Below are 20311 nucleotides of genomic sequence, written 5' to 3' on the forward strand. Positions count from 1 at the left end.
CTATTTAAATAAAAAATGATGAAAAAAATTAAATAATAATAAATAATAAATAATAAACTAATTGTTTAATTGAATATCTTAAGTAAGAATTTTAAGGAAAAAGTAAAAAAAAAATTTAATTATCACTAAGGGAAAAGATTTTTAGGTTCTAGCTAAAAGTTGGGATGATTTTTAAATTAGTTTTAAATTTTTTAAGATTTCGTCAAAGAGTTGTGATATTTTTAAAATCATTTTAATAAATAAATAAAATATTTTATGACGAAATTTCAAAAATTTTGTGAATGGTCATTTTTTTCAAAAATTTTCTAAATAAAGATTTTTTTATAAATTCCACAAAAACGTTGGAGAATTTATAGAATATGAAATAATAATATTAGTTTCATAACAAAAAAAGTTTTTCATAAATAAATTTTAAAAAATTAAATTTAAATATAAAATAGATCACATCATCAAGATTAAAGGATTATACATATTTAATTGGGATCATTTTTCGAACGAGTGACGTGAAGTTGCTTATATTTTTTTCCCTTGTAATCATACTTCCGAACTTAACTTTGATTTTGTAATCCTAAACGTCTTTTAGTGGATCTTAGTTAATTTTAAGACGTTTATTAAAAGATGATATTTTTTGGTAACTAATTATATTTTACAAAAAGATTGATGATGACTTTTTTAATTTTCATCGAATCTAACGATCAAGTTCCTCTAATAAAAAATTGTTATGATAAAAAAATCTTTTTTAATTTAGAAAATATAAACATGATCTAAAAATCATTTTCTATGAAACAACTAAAGTAGTAACCTATGGTAAGAAGATGGGAAATCTGAGGAATAAACCAACCTCCATATTTTAACAGGAGAACAAGCAAGAGTAATACGAAAGGATGGCCACCAACTGAAAGGCAGGCAGGGCAAAATCTGATTCTACAGGAGAGAAACGACAGAAATAAATGCTCTCCCCTTCACTCAATTGTCACACCCAACCTCCATTTTCATGCTCCATTTCCGAAAAATGTCATCAAAGTGTGTCTCCACATTTTGTTACTAAGGATTGCTTTGGAAACTCAAACTCGTCTACCTTTTTTATTACCTGTATTGTACAAAGCAAATGCAACCCAAAATAGAATGGGCTCTTTTTCATGCAAACTGATCAGCACTAAACTTATTTACATCTTAAGGGGATGGAGTCCATAGGTGTCAGAACTGAGATGAGGAAACTAAATAAATATATAAGATTTTACCCTTCCCTCTCAAATTTAATAATATTAAGATAGTTAACACTGGTATATAAATCATGTTATATTGTTGAATAACAAGACTTTAACTATCTTTTTTTTAAAGAATTTGTGCTTTTGAAAGTGAAAGGCGAAAATATCAAAATTTTATTGTAATTATAATTTTAAAGAGATGTGAAATTGAAAGCTTATAGGGTCACTTCTGTAATAGGATAATCGATTTTAAAAAATTATTTTTACACAAAAAAGTCGTAGTTTGAGAATTAAAAAGTAAATTGCACGTACAAAATTTTAAATTTTAAATTTATTAGATATTATTTTTTAAAATAATTAAATAAATTCATTGAACTAAATTTGGAGTTAAAAAAATAAAATTTTAAATGTCATTTAATTTTTTTATAATAAAATAGTTTCCATTAAATCAAATCAGGATTACAAACAGAGGTTGGGATAGAAACCCACCAAAACATTGAGTTTTTGCAATTCTATGAGCCAACTTACTAGCCTCCTTCTTAACATGATTAAATAAACAAATATGGAAAGACGTAATTACATCCTTAATATTCGAAACCAAAGTACCATGCGGTCATAGTGAAATCTCCCGATGGTAAATTTCGTTGATTGCGAACAAGCAATCACTTTCCAACCTTACTTCCACCAAACCATGATCACTAACCAACATCAAGCCCCACGGGGTTGCTTTGATCTCAGCCTGCAAGGGGTTGTCCACACAGGAAAATCTTAAAACAGCGGAGAAGTATACTTTCCCAGTAAAATCTCCTACTACCATTTCCACTTCCGCCGTATTTTCCCGAGCTTTGAACGCTGTATCCACGTTAACTTTGTATTGGCCCTGCGGTGGAGGATGCCACCCTACAGTGCTCTCCAAGGGTGACAATCCATGACGTTGATACACACCCATTCTCATCTCATTTGTAGCTCGAGCCACTGATGCCATCACTATCCATGCTGCTTTGCATGTTCTTTGATGAAGACAATGGCGTCGGTTCTGCCCTGTCATCCACATTGTGCACAAGCACTCTTGCATATCATATACACTGTTGTATAAATTTTACGTACTGTCAATGAATCAGATAATAATATTTTATTAATAAGATGAATAAAATGATACTATCTCATTAATGAGTAAGTTTTTTAAAAAAATTAATTTTTTATATTATTTTAAGAATTAATATTTATTCATTAATGAGAAAATATCATCGAGTCACTAATAATATATAAAATTTGTATACTAATAATGTATCAAATATAAGCTCTTTAACTAAATTATCAAATTAGAGATTAATTAAAACAAGAAAATTCTTTAGGAAAAGTTGCTTTTGTTTCATCCTCTCTCTTTTTTTTTTTAATTAACAAAAATAAAAGATAATAGAGAAAAGATTTTCCTATAAAAAAAGGTGGATGTGAAAAAACAAAAAAGCCCAAATTAGTTTGCTAATGGAAAGAAATAATTAGAATGAAGATTGATTAGGAGTTGGAGAAATAACAAAACTCAACTTACTTTGCAATGAAACTTACCGTATTAAAAGAAACATGGGATGAGTGAAATAGTAGAAGAGTAAGCTACTTATTAATCACAATCACAAAATTATAATTAAAAGTAGATTTATTATAAAATATTTAAAATAAAATTTAGTTATTATTATGAGTAGAATCGTTTGATTGTGATTAAATTAAATCACATAAAAAATTTGTGATAATTTCCATAAAATCAAAACTTTATAATTCTTGATTTTTTATATTTCATATTAATTTGTAAATTTTTTTGTCATTGAATGTTATCTCTCTATTCTTCTTTAAGTTTGAACCCGTCCACTTTTTCAAAATCTTCCTCCTACAAAGAATCAATCCCTCTAGATTTTTTTATCTTCTTGATGAGTCAAATATTCCAATCGAGAAACTTCATCTTAAGTTATAGGAATTCATTGCAACAAAAAAACATTAATGCACGAGCCAACCACTTCTTGCTTAAATACCAAATCCTAATATTAAGAAGATTTGGAGTTATCTCCATCCAAAGTCCAGGAATACCATCCATCCTTTCATCATCTGCTCAAATTCTCTAAAGAATTTTATGCTACGTACTTTTGATATTTTTGTCACCTCTATCGTATTACAATTTAATTCTCTTTACAAGAATTTATAATACTTTTTTAAAAGTTAGGTCACGAAACTATTCGGTCATTATAAAAAATATATAAATACAATAAAATTATATTAAACCCTTTTTAAAATAAAATTTATATCAAATCAAACTTTTGATTGATTTGGAGAGAATTTGGGAGGAAGGAAATAGTATAATATAGGAGAAAAGGACTTGAGTGGGATGAGGGGTTGGGGTTGGCTAAGGAGATTGATGGGGACACCAAATAAAATCTAATCGGTTTCTCTCTTTGCCAAACAAAGCTGAGAACATGTTTCAGGCTCTCACGTGGGATACTGATCTTATTTCCAGTACAAACATTATCTTTACTTGATCGTTTCTCTGCTTTTCTTTTTGCTTTCTTTGCACTGTTTTTCTCCTGTTTGAGAAAAGTTAAATGAACATAGTTTTTATGATACAAATAAATACTGACACTCAAAAATATTTGCAATTTCAGCACTATGAATTTGATTCTATTTTCAGGATTCTATATTTTGACAGTTTCATTCTACATGCAAGTGCTAGTCATTAGAAGGGGAAAATAACGATGAGTTCGGATTTAATTCAATTCATCAAATTATTTTTAAAATTTTACATTCATCGTATTAAAATTCAAGTTTTAATATTTATAATTTTTTATTTTTAAATTATGATTTTTTATAAAAAAAAAAAAACCTGCAGTCTTGTGAAAACTTGGCAACAATAAGAATAAGCACAAATTTAAATTCAACAAAGTAATGATTATAAATTATTACATGAAGCAAACCAACAAAGACAGATTCAAATATTGGTAAGGTAATGGGTAAAATAGGTAAATCAAAGACTGCAATCCGCAGCTCAACGTGTACTAAAATATTGTTGAAAAGATTTATATACGGTGTAGTATTAGTAAATAGATTTTATACATTAATTATGAATATAATGATTTTTTTTATTAATAAATAAATTTTTTTAAAATATTAATTTATATATATATTTTTAATATTATCTGATTTACAAATAATATATAAAATTTATGCATTAAAAATTTACAAATATAAACTCCTGTTGAAAACTGTTTAAATAATTTCCCTGTAAGATTCCGCTTGGGATTAGGATACAGCTTTCTCCAGGTTTTTTTTTTTTCCTCCTAAACTGTCCTTGAGAGGGCCAGTCCCTCTGTTGGTCTTTGTTCATCAAGCACTGCATTCTTTTGTCTTATCAAACCCCACTCCCTTTTGTTTGCTTTCATTTTTTTTTTTTTTTGTTTTGCATTATATCACCATTTCCTTTAAAACTCACAAAGTTTCATTCATTTGCGTTCATTTCAAAATTTGCCCTCCCAAACAGTGATCAATGACTCTCTCTACACTACCTACTCCTTTGATATTTCCACTTTCCCCAGCAAATTGTAGCCTCCACTGGCATGGCCAAACGGGGACTTGTAGCCACATGCAAACATAAGAAATCTCAATGTTGTTTACAACTTAATTTTTAAATATTTTTAACCAAAAAAACTCGCATTTAATTTAGCGTAATAACAAGCTTACTTTTTTAAAATGGGGTCTATTAGACTATTTTAAAGTGAAAATCTCATTAAATCTATCAAGGCTCATCAATTTTGTTTGTGGCATTTTATAATTGTAGTTCCAAATTTTGATCAATCATTGAACATGACCTTATTGGCCTTCAGCATTTTCCGTTTATTTCCCTGACTGGATCAAGAGTGTTTGTGGTCCATAGCAACAAAACAGGAATTAAAGCCTTTGGCAAATGTAATTGTCCAAGGCATCTGACAGAAACAACAAGAATCCTGAAGCAAGTGATAAGTGGAATACGACAGCAGGCTGGCTATATACAAAAATGTATGTAAAAATAAGTGTCAGATCATGTTCATGTTCTTTCTCACATACTCATAATATATATTTTGGCTCGCATGATCGTTAACTTGCCAAATAAGAGAATAACGGTGACTTTCCTTGAATATGATGCATTATTGGAATTTCCCCCCTCTTAAATACTTAATTCATATATATTTTCCTTCATTTTCAACGTACAAGTATATTAAATTGAAAGGTTTCGGCTTTTCATTTCTTTGAAAATGATTGCATGCAAGAAATTCCAAAGATATCTCAAACAGAAAACACAAAATTTGCTTGGACCTCCATGAATTAATTTCTTTTCTCCTTTTTGTTTTCTCTGCTAATTGCAAAAGAGTTGATCAAGGTTTAATTAGTGCAAGCAATTATATCAATGTCACTCTGGAAAGGAAATAGGAAATAAATCCAAAGAAGCAGGTGGAAAGGTAACAACACTCAACTAGATTAGCGTCGTCACTTACGAATTGCTTCTACTCCGACATCATGCACGTGGTACAGCCCAATTCTAAAGTTTGCTAAGGCCAAACCCGCAATAAGTTTTGGGGTCAAACTGATATTCTCAGTACTGTAGATGGTTCTGCTAAGTCTTAGGAAATCAGAAAACCTAAAATACCAGCGCACAACTAAATCCAGATATTTAGAAACTAGAATCCAAATGCACATCAATATAATATTTATTACATATTCTATTAGACCATAGCTAATTTTTATAAAGACTACCTGGGAAAATAATGATAATAGAACTGATTAAAAGACCAAGATAAGGAAGAAGAGTAACTTTTTAGTAGTGAAATCATAATAGAAATGATAGTTGATGCAAACCAAAAACACCCAAAACACCAAATAGAAAGAATGAATTGGAGAGTCCTGGTGGAGCTTGAGACTTGTTTAATGGCTGGCTCAGAGAAACATTGTTGCGGCAAATACCAACTCCAATTTTCACACTATATGCTCCAGTTGAACTCAAACAGAGACCTGGATTTCCACTAAGATCCAAATTCCTTCCCAACCTCTTCAAGAAACTTGCATTGAATGGAACAACTCCATCAAGCAAATTTCTGCTGAGATTCAAGTGATAAATGTGAGAGAAACTTGCAAAACTCGTTGGGATTTCCCCTGTTAATCTGTTGTTTTGAAGAGACAGAGTGCTTAATTTCATAAGCATTGACAAGCTAGGTGGTATGGTGCCTGAATACCCTGAATTGGCAAGCCTGAGCTCTTGTAGTTTCACTAACATGCCAAGCTCTACGGGCAAAGTTACGAACATTGGATTATCATCCATAATAAAGTATTGCAAGCATTGTAACTTAGACAATCCTTTTGGAAAATTTCCTCCAAGTCTGTTGTTACTCAAAGCCATGAAAATCAAAAACTTGAGCTTTTCAATGCTATCAGGAATCCTACCGACAAGTGAATTTGAGCTCAAATCAAGCTTTTGAAGCATAGCGAGCTGGCCAATCGTCTCAGGGATTGGGCCTGTAAGAGAATTATAGCTCAAATCAAGGCCTAGAAGGTTTTTCAGATTACCCACTTGGGTTGGGATGGTACCTGTTAGCATGTTATAGCTCAGATCTATGTGCACTAAAGAGGTCAAGCTGAATATTTCAACAGGGATTGGTCCAGTGAAATGATTTTGTGACAATGTGAGTATTTGTAGGGACTTCAATGAAGACAATTGGGGTGGAATGGGACCAACAAGTGCCGGATTCGAACGGAGACTTAGTTGTCGAAGTGAAGAATTTGAGAGGCTGTTTGGAAAAGGGAGAGAAGTTTTGGTACGAGTGAAACAATTGAGGAAGAACACTGACTGCAGGTAAGGAAGAGTAAAGACTTGACTTGGGAATGTGGCAGTTTTCTTGCAATTTGGGTTTGAAGAGGAGCCAAAATCAAGCCTAGAGACATGAAGGAAGTTATCTGAGCCTGGTTCGCACTCGATTCCAGGCCAAGATGAGGCAGGTTTACAAGGGTTTGGATAGGAGAGTCTCCAGGTTTGATCGGAGGACATGGATTCCATTATCTTGAAAAGGATCTCAGCCTCTGAGGGAACCATGGTGGTGGGCTGGAGATCCGTGTTTGGTAGCTGTGATTGTTTCTTTGCATGGATAGAAACAATGGAAACAAGAGGAATAAAGAGAAGCGAAAGGAGAAGAAGAGGAAAGAGTAGAGGGAGAGAGAAACAACACAACATTGCTGTGAGGCTGTGGAGGAGGTCCGGTCAGGTTTTATTGTTATTACTGAATTCAGGTGGAATTAGTAGAAGTGAACTGAGCTAGTGAAGTTGCATCTCACCAGAGAGAGAGAGAGAGAGAGAGAGTGGGGAAGAAGTGATTGAAGTGATGTGTGGGTAATGAATCGTGACATTTGATTGAGAATTTGAAGCCAAGGTAGGGTCACAAAGCAAAGCATTCAAAATGAACAAATTTCTGTGTGAATGATGATATGGAGGGCATCTGTTTCTTTTTATCAGACAGATGAATAAATTAATCATGGACAAATTGCTACGTCACCAATGAACAAACAATAATTATAAATCATAATAAAATTAATCTGATTATTAATGAAAATATTTTTCATATTTATTTTTAATTTTTAAATTTTAAAAAACATTTTTGATATCTGTATTTTTATAATTAAAATAAATTGCTGTAATTTAAAATTGTCTCGAAGCAAAACCTAAAAACATTGACAACCATAATACCCAAAAAAAAAAAAAATTTGTGAGAATCAATAAAACCAGGATTCATGACCTATCAAAGAATGGTTTTTCACTTAGTGAGATTTTACGCAACTTAATTACAATCCAACATTTACATACTCATCTTTAAATTAAAAGGAAAAGAATGAAACAAATATCATCAATTATGCTGGTAATACCATTCTGGATGTACTCACTGTCGTCGTCATCACACTTGAACTATCCACAAAATTATTAATATCCAAACCAGCAGCCCATCTTCGAAGAATTCTTGGCAGCGTCGTCGCCTTTCGTCTCGCTCTCAGGGTACCTGTTCCTTTTACTTCCCATATAATCCTTTCAATCCTTAGAATCGCTGCCAACTCCGCTATAAACTCCGATCCCCCTTTTCTACGTATTGTAACCAAAGTAGCTGCCATGCTTTCCCTCGCATTATCCGATCTTTGCCTCAAAATAACACCCTGTTTCTTAATTGTGTTATAGGCAGCACGCCCATGTGCATCCTTGACATCATAACTTGCTCCAATTGTCAACAATGATTGTGATGTTTGATAATTTTATATATAATTGTAAGAACTTACTTAGAAAAAAAGAGAGGTGAGAATGAAGTGTGGCTGTTTGAATTGACGCAAAAAGAGGTGGGACAGGAAAGGGAAGGGAAAGGTTCAAGTCGCAGCCAACAAACTAGCTTGATCGACGATGTTAGCTGTGCAACGTTTGACATGCGCCAAAATAAACAGGGAAAATAGGAGAAAGAAGAAGGGATGATTAAAGAAGAAAAACCAGAAAAACAAAACGGGAAGGAAAGAATAGATGGAAAGACAAAACCGCAGTGAAAAATTAAAAAAACATATATTTTTGCAAAGCAATTTTTTCGAAATTAGAACCTTTGTCCCAAAATTGAAAAAATTTTAAAGTCCCCTATTTTCATATTCTCCGTTTTTCTCAAATGTTTTCATTGAAAATTTTAAAAACAATTTTTTTTTTTTAAATTTAGTTTATTTTTATTTTCATTTTTCAAAAAATAATTTTTATTTTTCAAAACCAACAAGCACAAAACAATTAGCAACAAGAAAGAAGCAATCCTGCAAACATAACCAGTTTCCTACGATACATACGCAATACTTAGCACACCCAACAAAAACAACTAAAATCCAAGCTCCAAGCAAATAACAGAAATTGAGTAGGGAGTTGTTTTTAAAGGTTTCGATTTATTTTTTGGATCTTATAAATAGAAGGAATTGGAGGAAGTTTTTTAGGCTGTTGACAAGTCGTGGTGATTGGTAGCTCATGGTCACAATGGACGCAGGCTGAAATCCGAAATTTTAAGAGTTTGAAGTTTGTAGAGAGAAGAGGAGAATAGGAAGAGATAGGAGGGTTTTTGGTGGTCTCCATTGTCCTTGGTTGTAGTTTTAAGCAAAAAATAGGACAAGGAGGAAGGAGGGGCTACTGGCAGCATTAGTGGTGGTCAAAGAAGACTGACTAGATTCTTGAAGATCGGAACCCACAAGCGTGAATAGCACTAAGAGGAGAGAAACATATTGAAATTTCAGCCAAATCAGATGGTGAAATGGAGCAAAAATGGTGGTGGAAGGTCGTGCCTTTCCGCATTAGATTTAAGGTGGTTGAGGACGATTTTCAAAAAAATGAGCTCTGATTTGGGATGAGGAGGCTGAAAGGAATCAACAAAGAGATTTTAGGCTTCAAAGACATCGAATAGCGGCAGAGTGCAGCTATCAGCAATGGCATAGTGACAAATAAAGACAGCCTAAAAACCGAAAAGAAAGAAGGCTCCGGTGGAAAGAGAGAAGAAAGAAAAGAAAATAAGGAAAAATATGATTTTGCCTTTATATAATCTCATCAAAATGACGTAGTTGTGCTAAGGGAATGGACAAAAAAATTTACCACGTTAACATTTTTCCTAACTTGACAGAAAAAAAAATTCACGTCAGCGTTTAATGCTCAAATGAAAAAAAAGTTCATCATATATACAAAGTCAACTATCACATAAAAAAAATCAACATTCACGTTAGCCATCAGTAACCCATGTTGTTAATTTTACTACATTGTACAAATTGTTATTGTATAGGGATTTAATTTGTACTATTTTTAGTGGAAAGATTAATTTCATCATTTTAATAAAATACAAAGCATCCGTACAATTTGATTTATATATTGTTATTCGTTATTAAAATAATAATATAATATTATTTATTATTGAAATATTAAAAATATTTATGTTTAATAATATACAAAATAAAAATATTTAAAATTGAAATATCAAAGAACTTTTAATGTTAATATTTTAATTAAAATTAAATAAAATATTTTTATTAATATAATAATATTTTAAGTAGAATCAAATCAAGTTCAAGCTTACCAAAAAAATTGTTCAAAGTCTTACTTGAGTATAATTATAAAAATATTTAAAATTTAAACATTAAAAGACTTTTAATATTAATATTTTATTTTTAAGTAAAATTAAATAAAAATATTATTTACTAATATGATAATATTTAATAAATAATATTTTTTGTCGGGTTAAATTAAGTTTGAATTTAAAATAATCATGTACAAGGTCTAATTTGAGTAAAATTATGCTCAAACATGTTGATAAGTAGTTCTATTTATAAGTAGCTATTTTTCAAAAATTATCTTCTCTTTTCCAAAAGGGAAGATAATTTTTGAAAAAATTACATCATTTTTCATTGATTAATAAGTCATTTTTTGTTGATTAGTCAATTTTCTACCAAACAAATACTTGAAAATGTGTAAAGCAAAACAAATAGATATTAAGATAAAATGCTAATATTTATGTTTGCATTAGACTCGACAATCTAAAATATAATATAAAAATGATATAAAAGCGATAAAATTTAAATTTTAGTAAAAATTATATATGAATTTAATAAAATAAAGAAATTATGTGTTTTATGTGGACACAAATTTTGACGCATATTTATCATTAAAATCTAAGAGGAAATTTGCTTACTTGCATTATCATTTCATCTAAAAAGTAAATCGGTACATATGCTAGTTTGCTCAATTGCAAGTTACATGGAAGTGTTCTTAAAATTTTCTTTATGACATAAGAAATGAACAATATTAACATGTATTTAATGAATTTATATTTGATATATTATCAGTATATAAATAATATCATTTTTTATCTAAGAAATTTAGGTTATGTTTGGTACATAGGATGATGGATATGATAAAATGATAATGATCTTATATTATGTTTGATTTATATATAAAGAAAGGGATAGAATTACAATGAGGATTATCATTCACTTAGTATAGAATAATTCAATCCTCCCAAAGTGGAAATGATTATTTTTAATCTATGAGATTAAACTTACATGTCCTATTATACATTTAAAAATTACATCAATAATTTAAATTGTATAAATTTTAAGGAAGGATAATTTTGATCAATAAATAAATTATCATATTATAATCCTTGCACACATCAAACATAAAATAGGATGACATTATTTAATCTAATTATATTCATAATATCATGTTATCTTATCTTATCATAATCTTGTATACCAAATATGACATTAAGAAAATAAGTATAATAAGGATCAAACCCATGCCTTATATACTTTCGTCAAGCTTTTTAATCATTAGACAAAAAACTAAAGGTTATAGAAGATGTTACTTTATTAATGATCAAATATAAATTTTTAGGATAAATTACATAAATATACCCTAAGGTTTATCGTAATTTGAGTTTGTCCTCTAAGGTTTAAAAAGTGACACTTAACCACTCTGAGCTATATATCCGTAACATTTCGTTAGTTTTCATTAATGTTATTAACACATAATTAATAAACCTTAGCTCTTTCCCCATTATTTTTTTTATTTGCTATTTTTCAGATTCAAACTTTTCAAAGAAAAATTGGGTTGAAATCATGAATTTTTCACAATCTTTAACAAATGAGGGATCAAATGTTAGAAAAGTATATTATTGTGGTGTGTGCTGCCAGTTAATCTTTTCCCTCTTTCTCTTTTCGTTTCTATTTTAAAAACCCAAAAATTTTCAAAAAATTCTAAAAAACCCTTGTTGATGAGTTGTTGTGATTATTATGTGAATTTGTGGTTATTTTGTAGGTTTACTAGGTGTAGGTGATTCAAGGTGGATTTGAGTTCTATGAGTTTTTTTTATGGTTGCTAGGTTTGTTTCTGGGTTTTTTCTAGGCTATTTGCTCTATTGATAGTTATTTCTCGAAATTCGTGTGGTTACCGAATGGAAATTGATTGTTTGTTTGAAGCTTGATAAAATTCCTAATAGCAAAAAATCCATTCTTAAAAAGAGACAAAACCTAGAATTTGCCAATAAGTATATAAGCAAAAAAATTAAAAGTCTTAACCAAGAACAATCAACATAGCCAAAGAATACCATTAACAAGAACATCTAAGAGTAAAATTAAAATTTTGGATCTTGGCTTGGGATTACTTTTGTAGGTTTGTGAAAAAGAGTTTTTCGATGGTTTTGGGTTTGGTTGTCTTCAAGAGTTTCTTTTCAGACTAAAGAAAAGAAGGCACTATTACAGGAAAAAGGTATGGCAGCACAGTGGGTTCTTTGACTTTAGCGTTGGGGTTTCCTTTTATGGTTTACAGTGGTGGTCATTGGTGATGAAAGATGATAATGGCAGCTGACAATGGTAGCATAGCAGATGGTGATGGCGAGTTTCGATGGAATTTGGGATCTTGTTTTCTTCAATTCTAAAAATAAGGTAGAGAACTTAACTTAGAGGGAAAGAGTTGTTAAGAAAAAATTGAAGTATTAAAGAGATGAGAGCCAAAGGAAATAGGTTTTATTGAAGATGGCTTTTATAAACAAAATTCATCTTATTTTAGAAAGAGAAAATGAATTGAAGATGAAGAAAAAAAATAAAAAAAGGAAAAAGTAATGGTTTTGAGTAACAACACAATAAAACAAATCATAAAGTAGTTAAGTGTCGCATTTTAAACCTCCAAGAGTAAACTCAAATTGTGTTTAATCAAAAGATATATATATGTAATTTACCTAAATATTTATAAACTCTTCAGATAAATATGCAAAAATTAATTTTAAAAAAATTTTATTTATAAGATAATATCATTTAATCACTAATAATATATAAAATTTATGGTAAAGCAATGCTTAAGATATAAATTCATATTTAATCTACATAAATTAGAGCATGGTAACCATACCATAGGTAATAAGTAATTGTAGTTGTTGTCTATTTTAACCTAAAATTTAGTACAATTTCATTTTCTTCAACAAAACCTTTAAAATCATACGTCACATTGATTACATAAATAATGTTTATTGATTGAATATTTGACTTTTAATTTTAATGATAAACATCAAAATCCAAAAGATGCCAAAAATATATATATATAATAGTGCAACTGCCTTACATGGCCTATATGTGTCCATGAGTAGAGCTCATACGGTTTTTAAAATTTCATTTAAATAAATAGTGAGATTGATTTTTGTAAGATTAAAAATAATGATAGTAGTGAGATTAATTATTATTATAATAAAATTAGATATTGTAACTATGAAATTAAATCAATAATAATATGTATTTGGATACAAATATAGTGTTGATGATAAAATGAAATGTAGTGAAAAAAAAACTATTAAACATATTAGATTAAATTATATAAATAATAAAATTTATAATATATTTGACATTTTATGAAATTAATAAATTATTAAAAAAATAAAAATATTTTCATATTAAAAAAAATTTTATTCATAAAAAATTAAAAATGAATAAAAATGGATATGATAAAAAATTATGTAATTGTTAATTAGTTTATTACATAATTAGAAAATCAATGCCTAACCTATAGCCATTACCAAAAACTCACCATGATCACCCCATTACACCACCACCTTGCTACTAGAAACCTAATCTCGAAGCCACCTTCCACCATCTTTCACCAATTGTCAAATTCCTAAGCCAACGCACCCACAGCCGTAAAAACCAAACCAAAAACCAACTAAGCCAACAAACCCCAAACCAAAAACTAAGCAACCTATGTTATATAGCTTATAAAAAACCATCGAGAACACAACATAAAAAAAAAAAAAACACATTTCTTTTTTGAGGAATAGCAGAAAAAAATCCACAAAGCATGAAACTGAGCCTTTTGATTTTGGAAGTTCTAAGAGGTTTTAGGCTGGAATTTTTGAAGTATAGGAAGTCTAGAATAAGGTGAGAAACATAGGGGAGAACAGTAGTCAATGAAGTGGTGAGAATTTTTTAAGGTGTTAAAGTCATAACTTTTCAGCCTTTATTTGAGGAAATCTATGACATTTTTGAAAAATCTAATCAATCAGGTGAAAAAGGGATTCAATCAGAGTTTTAAGATAAAATATAGGTCAATTCCAAAGTCGATGAGTGATAGCCAGTGGTGATAGATAGCGTGTTAACCGCCTGAATATGGGAAAGAAAATTTTTTTTGAGCTTCAAAAAAAATTTTTTTGGAATAAGGGGTTAAAATGAATTAAGAAAAAAAAATCTATTTTTATAGTAAAAAAAGTCAAAACAATATTGCTTTGGGGACGGGGAAATCCACATACCTAACCTAAACTTGAGCCAACTCCAAGGCTCAGAATAATTCAGACTGAACCGCTGTCGAGCCGATAACGGACCAATCCAATTAGGTTAAATAGGCAGAAAAACTGCTCTAAACCTTAGAAAATCACCTTGAATTGCACTGAACTAGTTGAATTGCCTTCTAGACCATTGACCAATTGATTTTAGGTAATTTTTTTTTATTTTTTATTTTTCAAATTATTTATTAATGCATATTTATATTTTAAATCCCTATAATAAATATACTTTTTTAGAAATAAGAAAATTGGTGCTTAAAAATTAGTAAATTAAGAAATATGTGTATGAAAAAAATATATAAATAATAATAATAATACTAAAATGATAAATAAAAAAATATATGATAATAATAACAATAACAACAACAACAACAACAACAACAACAACAACAACAACAACAACAACAACAACAACAATAATAATAATAATAATAATAATAATAATAATAATTATTATTATTATTATTATTATTATTATTATTATTATTACGATAATTTTCAAGAATGAGATATTAAGAAAGTTCGAGTAATGATTCTTTAAAATTTTTAGGTGATGATATATATATATTTTTAAAAACACTACTAAAGTAATGAAATATTTAGAAAAATATTGAACAAACAAAATTTTCCTTTATTTATATAAAATAATAATAATGAAAATAATAAGATAATAAAAAATGATGAAAGGAAAAATGAAATTATATATGATAATGTATGAATATTATTTGCAGTAATTATTAATTTTTATTTTTTTCATTTTTTATAAAAGGAAAAAAAATAAAAATTTGTGATGATGGAATTCTAAGAAAGTCTAAGTAGTGATTTTTAAAAAATCTTTAGGTAAGAAAATTCTTATAAAACACTATCCAAATATTTGTGTGTCTAGACAAATTTTCAGTAAAAAAGATTTTTTTTGTTTTAAAAAATAAAGTAAAAATAAAACAATTAGGTAATTAAAACAAAGATAGGAAAAAATGAATAAAAAGGAAATAAGCTAGATAAGATATAATATAAAGAAAAATAAGTAAGATGACTAGGAAAAACATTTTTTACACTCATGTCACATTCATATTTCACATTCCATACAATAATCTTGAAAGTAACGTGAATTTATGATGATGAAATTTTAAAGAAAGTTCGAACAGTGATTTTAAAAAAATCCTTAGGAGAAAATTTTTTTAAAAAATATTATCGAAGTATTGAAATATTTAAAATAATTTTTAATACAAAAAGTTATCATTTACTTTTCTTTACTAAAAAATGAATTTTTTATACAATGCAATAATACTAAAATTGATTCATGAGCATCATATTTCATGTATATACACCAATTTCGAAAAATAAATGAAAATTTTTTTTTAAAACATCGTCAAAGTACTGGAGCATTTAAAATAATTTTTAATAAAGATTTTCACTTACCTTTTATTTAATAAAAAGATAGCAAAGGAATTTTTATAAAAAAAAAAAAATTATTTGGGTTAAATTATAAGTAGAGGTGAGCAAAAGTCGATTTGAACCGACTAGACCGATCGAAACCAAGCAAATTCGGTTGAATCGATTTGGTTTATTCGGTTTTAGTTATAATCGATTTTTTAAATTGGTTAAATTGATTAATTCGGTCGGTTTTCAGTTTTTAAAATTGATAACCGTACTAACCGAATTAACCGACTTTCTAATAATTAAAAATAAAAAAAATTGAGATAAATATTTTATTTTTTATTTTTTGTAAAATATTGTTGAAATTGTTAAATTCTTTAGTAATTTAGTTTGAATTTTATTGAATTGAATTTGTGATTAAATAATTATTAATAATAAAAAGAAAAATGATAAAAAAAATTGGTTATTTAACCGAACCGATTTTAGTTTGTTCGGTTATGGTCGGTTATTTAATAATATTCGATTGGTTTGGTTATTTGTTAAATGAAAGTCGGTTATTGATTTTTTCAAACTGAACCGACCGAACCGACCATTTACTCACCCTTAATTATAAGTGTCTTTTTATTATTTATCTTATAAATATTGATTTTAAAGATAAATATAAACCATTAAGGATGGAATTCTTATGAGGTTTGACTAGTAATTCTTAACAAATCCCTAGCTGAACAAGTTCCTTTAAATATTCCTAAAGTATGAGAATATTTTTGAGAATTTTTCAAAACACAATGTTCTTATTTATTTTTTGAGCATGAGATTTTTTAAAAAAACAAGGAAAATAAGATTTTTGCTACAATAAGAAAGATTAAGGGAATTATTTTTTTAATATTGAAAATAAGATCACTTTTATCAATGTTAAAGGATAATACATAATTAATTGGTATTGCTTTTAAAATGAGTACTATAGAGGTATTAATCCTTCCCCACACATAATCGTATTTTCAAATCAAATTTTATTTTTTTTGTAAACCAAAAATCTTTTTTTAATAAGTTTTAATTAATTATTAAAAACATAAATTTTTAGGTAGCCAATCACATCTAACAAAAAATATTAGTGGTAACTCATTTGATTTTGATTTTATTTTTAAAATTCATTTAACAGTTCCCGAAACCATTATAATAGCTTGACAACTTTGCTAGGGACAATTTTTTTTTAGAGTCAAGCAAAAAATTAATTATGTATTATATTTAATTTTGATTTAATGATCTTAATTGATATTTAACCTTAATTTCCTTAATCTTGATTTGTTCTTTAAAAAAAAAATAACAATAGTAATAAAAAGAAAACAAAATGAAAAAACTTGCATATCATTTTAATAATGTCATCTTTTCATTATTTGCTCATTTATTTTATACTTCGTATGTATCATTTTTTTAATTGTGAAGCACTTAGGATAATGATTATGATACTATATTCCCTTAGACATACAATGGCACATTCATATCATGGATGAGCTCTATATCCTAGCTTCAACTCTTTTAGGAGGAAGTAAAGTACTTATGTTCTCGTGAATGTCATAGTGATTTTAAGAACCACTAGATGAAAAATTTTAAAAATAAAAAATATATATGGGAAGTCGCTATTAATATTTTTTAATTAGGTGTGATTTGTCACCTTAAAAGTTTATTTTTTTAATAAAACAAGTTTATAGTTTATTAAAAAGTCAATTTTGATCTACGAAAACAAAACTAAATTCGATAGTACGGTTATGTTTGGGAAATGATTAACACTCTATAATGCTCATTTCAAAAATAGTACCAATTGATCATATGTTATCCTTTATATTGATTAAAATAGTCTAAATTTCAATATTTAAAACAATCCTTTCAAAATTTATTTCCTTGTAATAACTTTTTTTTTCAAACTCTTTATTTAGAAATAGAATGAAATTCTTTAGTATCGAAACAATTTTTAAGTCTTCAATATCTAGGTAGAATTTTGAAGAATATTACTCTACTTGGGATTTTCATAATATTCCACGAAACCTAAACATAATATTCTTTTAAGAAGAATAATTATTGAGAAGTTCCCCAACATCTAAGTAAGGTTTGAGCAATTATTTCTACTTAGGAATATTAGTTCTTTTATTTAATTAAAACATTTCTCCAAAAACCACTATTTATTATTATTATTTTTGAAAGCAATGAAATTAAGCAAAAATGACATGAAGCAAATAGATAATGCAAATAAAAATTATAAATGTAGATGACTGATTTGACCTATTTTATACATATTTAATTTTTCTCATTTTTATTTAACAATAAAATGAAAAGTCTTAGTTTCAAAATATTTCCTAATTCATCAATATCTAGGCAAAATTATAAAAAAATTTTCTCCACTTAGAATTCTCATGATATCTCTTAAAATTCAGCTTAATATTCTTTCGTAAAAAGTAATTATTTATAACCTCTCTAATCTAGGTAGGGTCTTAAAGATTATTTTTATGTAGGAATATTAGCCATTATTTGTAAAAAAACTAATTTTCAATATCATCATTTACAAATTCACATTTTTGTAATGCATGATGCAACAAGAGACAAATACATGATGTCAATACAAATTAAAAGGCTCAAATGACCAACAAAAAATCAAGAGTGAAAGAAATTTTATTATTTAATTAATTTGTGTAAAAGAAAATTTTCTTTAATTCTCTAATATCTAAATAGAATTTGAGAAAATTGATCTTTCAAAATATGATTTGAATTCTTTCTAATATCTAGACAAGATCTCCGAAATTTTTTTTTTTCAATACAATCTTATTTTTATTCCTCAAATAATAATGAATTATTATTATTATGATTAGCAAAAATTATATACAAAAATATAACATTAACACAAGCATTTATAACTTTTAATTCCTAACCATCCATTTCTCTATGATTAAGTAATATGCATGTAAAAATGTATAAACATGATTAAAAATTAAAAAAAAAAAAATTTTACCCAATAGACGTCCACATTGTAGCCCAAAATGGAAATTCATTACTAAGCCCAAGTGAGTGGTGGTTTTGGAAATTAATTTGTTCTGGATTGGACCTGGGTCTAGGCCACCAATTCAAGATGGATCTGTTTGGACTTGACATCAGATCGGGTCGATAGCTACTTCTTATCCTTTTTGCCTAAAAGGTGCATTTAGCACCTTACTAATTTGCAAGCCTGCCTTTTTTTTTTTTTTTTTTTTGGTTTTGGGTCTATAAGAGTTATTGTTTTTTTTCTTTTAATTCATTTCATTCATTCCCTCCAATTTTTTTCTCCTTTTTAAAAAAACAATAGTCACCTTGGTCAGCCTAGGTTCTGGCAAGCTTGTCGCCCATGCCACAACCATACGCCGTTGCACCTCATTGTCAACCTAGCTTGTCAGTGTCGATTGGCTCCCAAATTTAACCTAAACATTCCTTTTCTCCTCCTATTTTTATTCCTCAACTTGGTTTTCCAAAAATCTCTCTAAAACACACTAGATCTAGATTTTGAGACCCTTTAGACCTCTAGAAAACAACATTTCACCATTTGATCCTTTTGTTTCTTTAGCATGTTGTTCCCCTTATTCTCCTTTCCATTTCCATTGTCCTCGATCACCCAAAAGATTGCACTGTTGTGAACCTCCATTGTAGCCACCATCGACGACGTTACCGTTAAGACCTAAAAAAAAAACCTCGTCTTTCTTACAATTTCTACCCTAAAATGAGACTTCCCAAAACCTATGAAGACTAAACGAAACTAATATCTATTTTATTTCCTTTATTTTTGTTTTTTTGGTGCTGTGTTATCCACCAGTGGATGAGGATTTTTATGGTGGTTACTTTTTTTTTTTGTTTCTATCTAGATAAGGGTATGCGGCTCGGTCAAGGAATTTTTGGGCTGAGGGGGCTGTTTTGCGGTGTATAGGTAGTTGCCATGGAGTTGGTTTTGGTTGAAGCTCTATGGGTGATGAAGTTGTTATCTCTGTGATAGTGGTTGAAAGGAATGTAAAGGGGCTATTGAATAGGACTGGTTGGGGCTTTTTAGATGTGATTCGATTGAGTTGTGGAGGAGCTTTGTAGAATGGGTTCTTAGCAATAAATGGTTATAAGGCTGGCTCAAGTCAGGGGGATGGTAGAGGGTGGTCGAAAGAAATGGGAAAATGGGGTTATTGGTCGTGTTTTCGGTGGTGGAGGTTGGACCCTTTTGTGCAGAGCTTCTAAAGGCTTGGGGCTGTCTCGGTGGGTAATGGTAATTGGTTTTTTTTTTTTTTTTGAAGAATTTTTCTATGTATTCCCTTTTTCCTTAGCCAATCGTCCTCTGTCCATTTTATTAACAAC

At 28.7% G+C, this 20311-nt stretch overlaps 1 protein-coding gene across 1 annotated transcript; it reads right to left on the reverse strand.

Moving 5' to 3' along the window:
• Window positions 1-5475: 5475 nt before the first annotated feature.
• LOC111292906 (uncharacterized) lies at window positions 5476-7700 on the reverse strand. Its single transcript, XM_022885533.2, has one exon. The coding sequence runs from the start codon at window positions 7444-7446 to the stop codon at window positions 6052-6054; it is 1395 nt and encodes a 464-aa protein (XP_022741268.2). The 5' UTR covers window positions 7447-7700; the 3' UTR covers window positions 5476-6051.
• Between the last annotated feature and the right edge of the window lie 12611 nt (window positions 7701-20311).

This window comes from Durio zibethinus, chromosome 10 (genome assembly GCF_047325235.1).
Source record: "Durio zibethinus cultivar Kanyao isolate XHJ-2024 chromosome 10, ASM4732523v1, whole genome shotgun sequence".
NCBI classification, from domain to species: domain Eukaryota; kingdom Viridiplantae; phylum Streptophyta; class Magnoliopsida; order Malvales; family Malvaceae; genus Durio; species Durio zibethinus.

Bases quoted from the DNA above. Each gene is read 5' to 3' on its own strand.
- LOC111292906 (XM_022885533.2), bottom strand. From the start codon at position 7,446: ATGTTGTGTTGTTTCTCTCTCCCTCTACTCTTTCCTCTTCTTCTCCTT.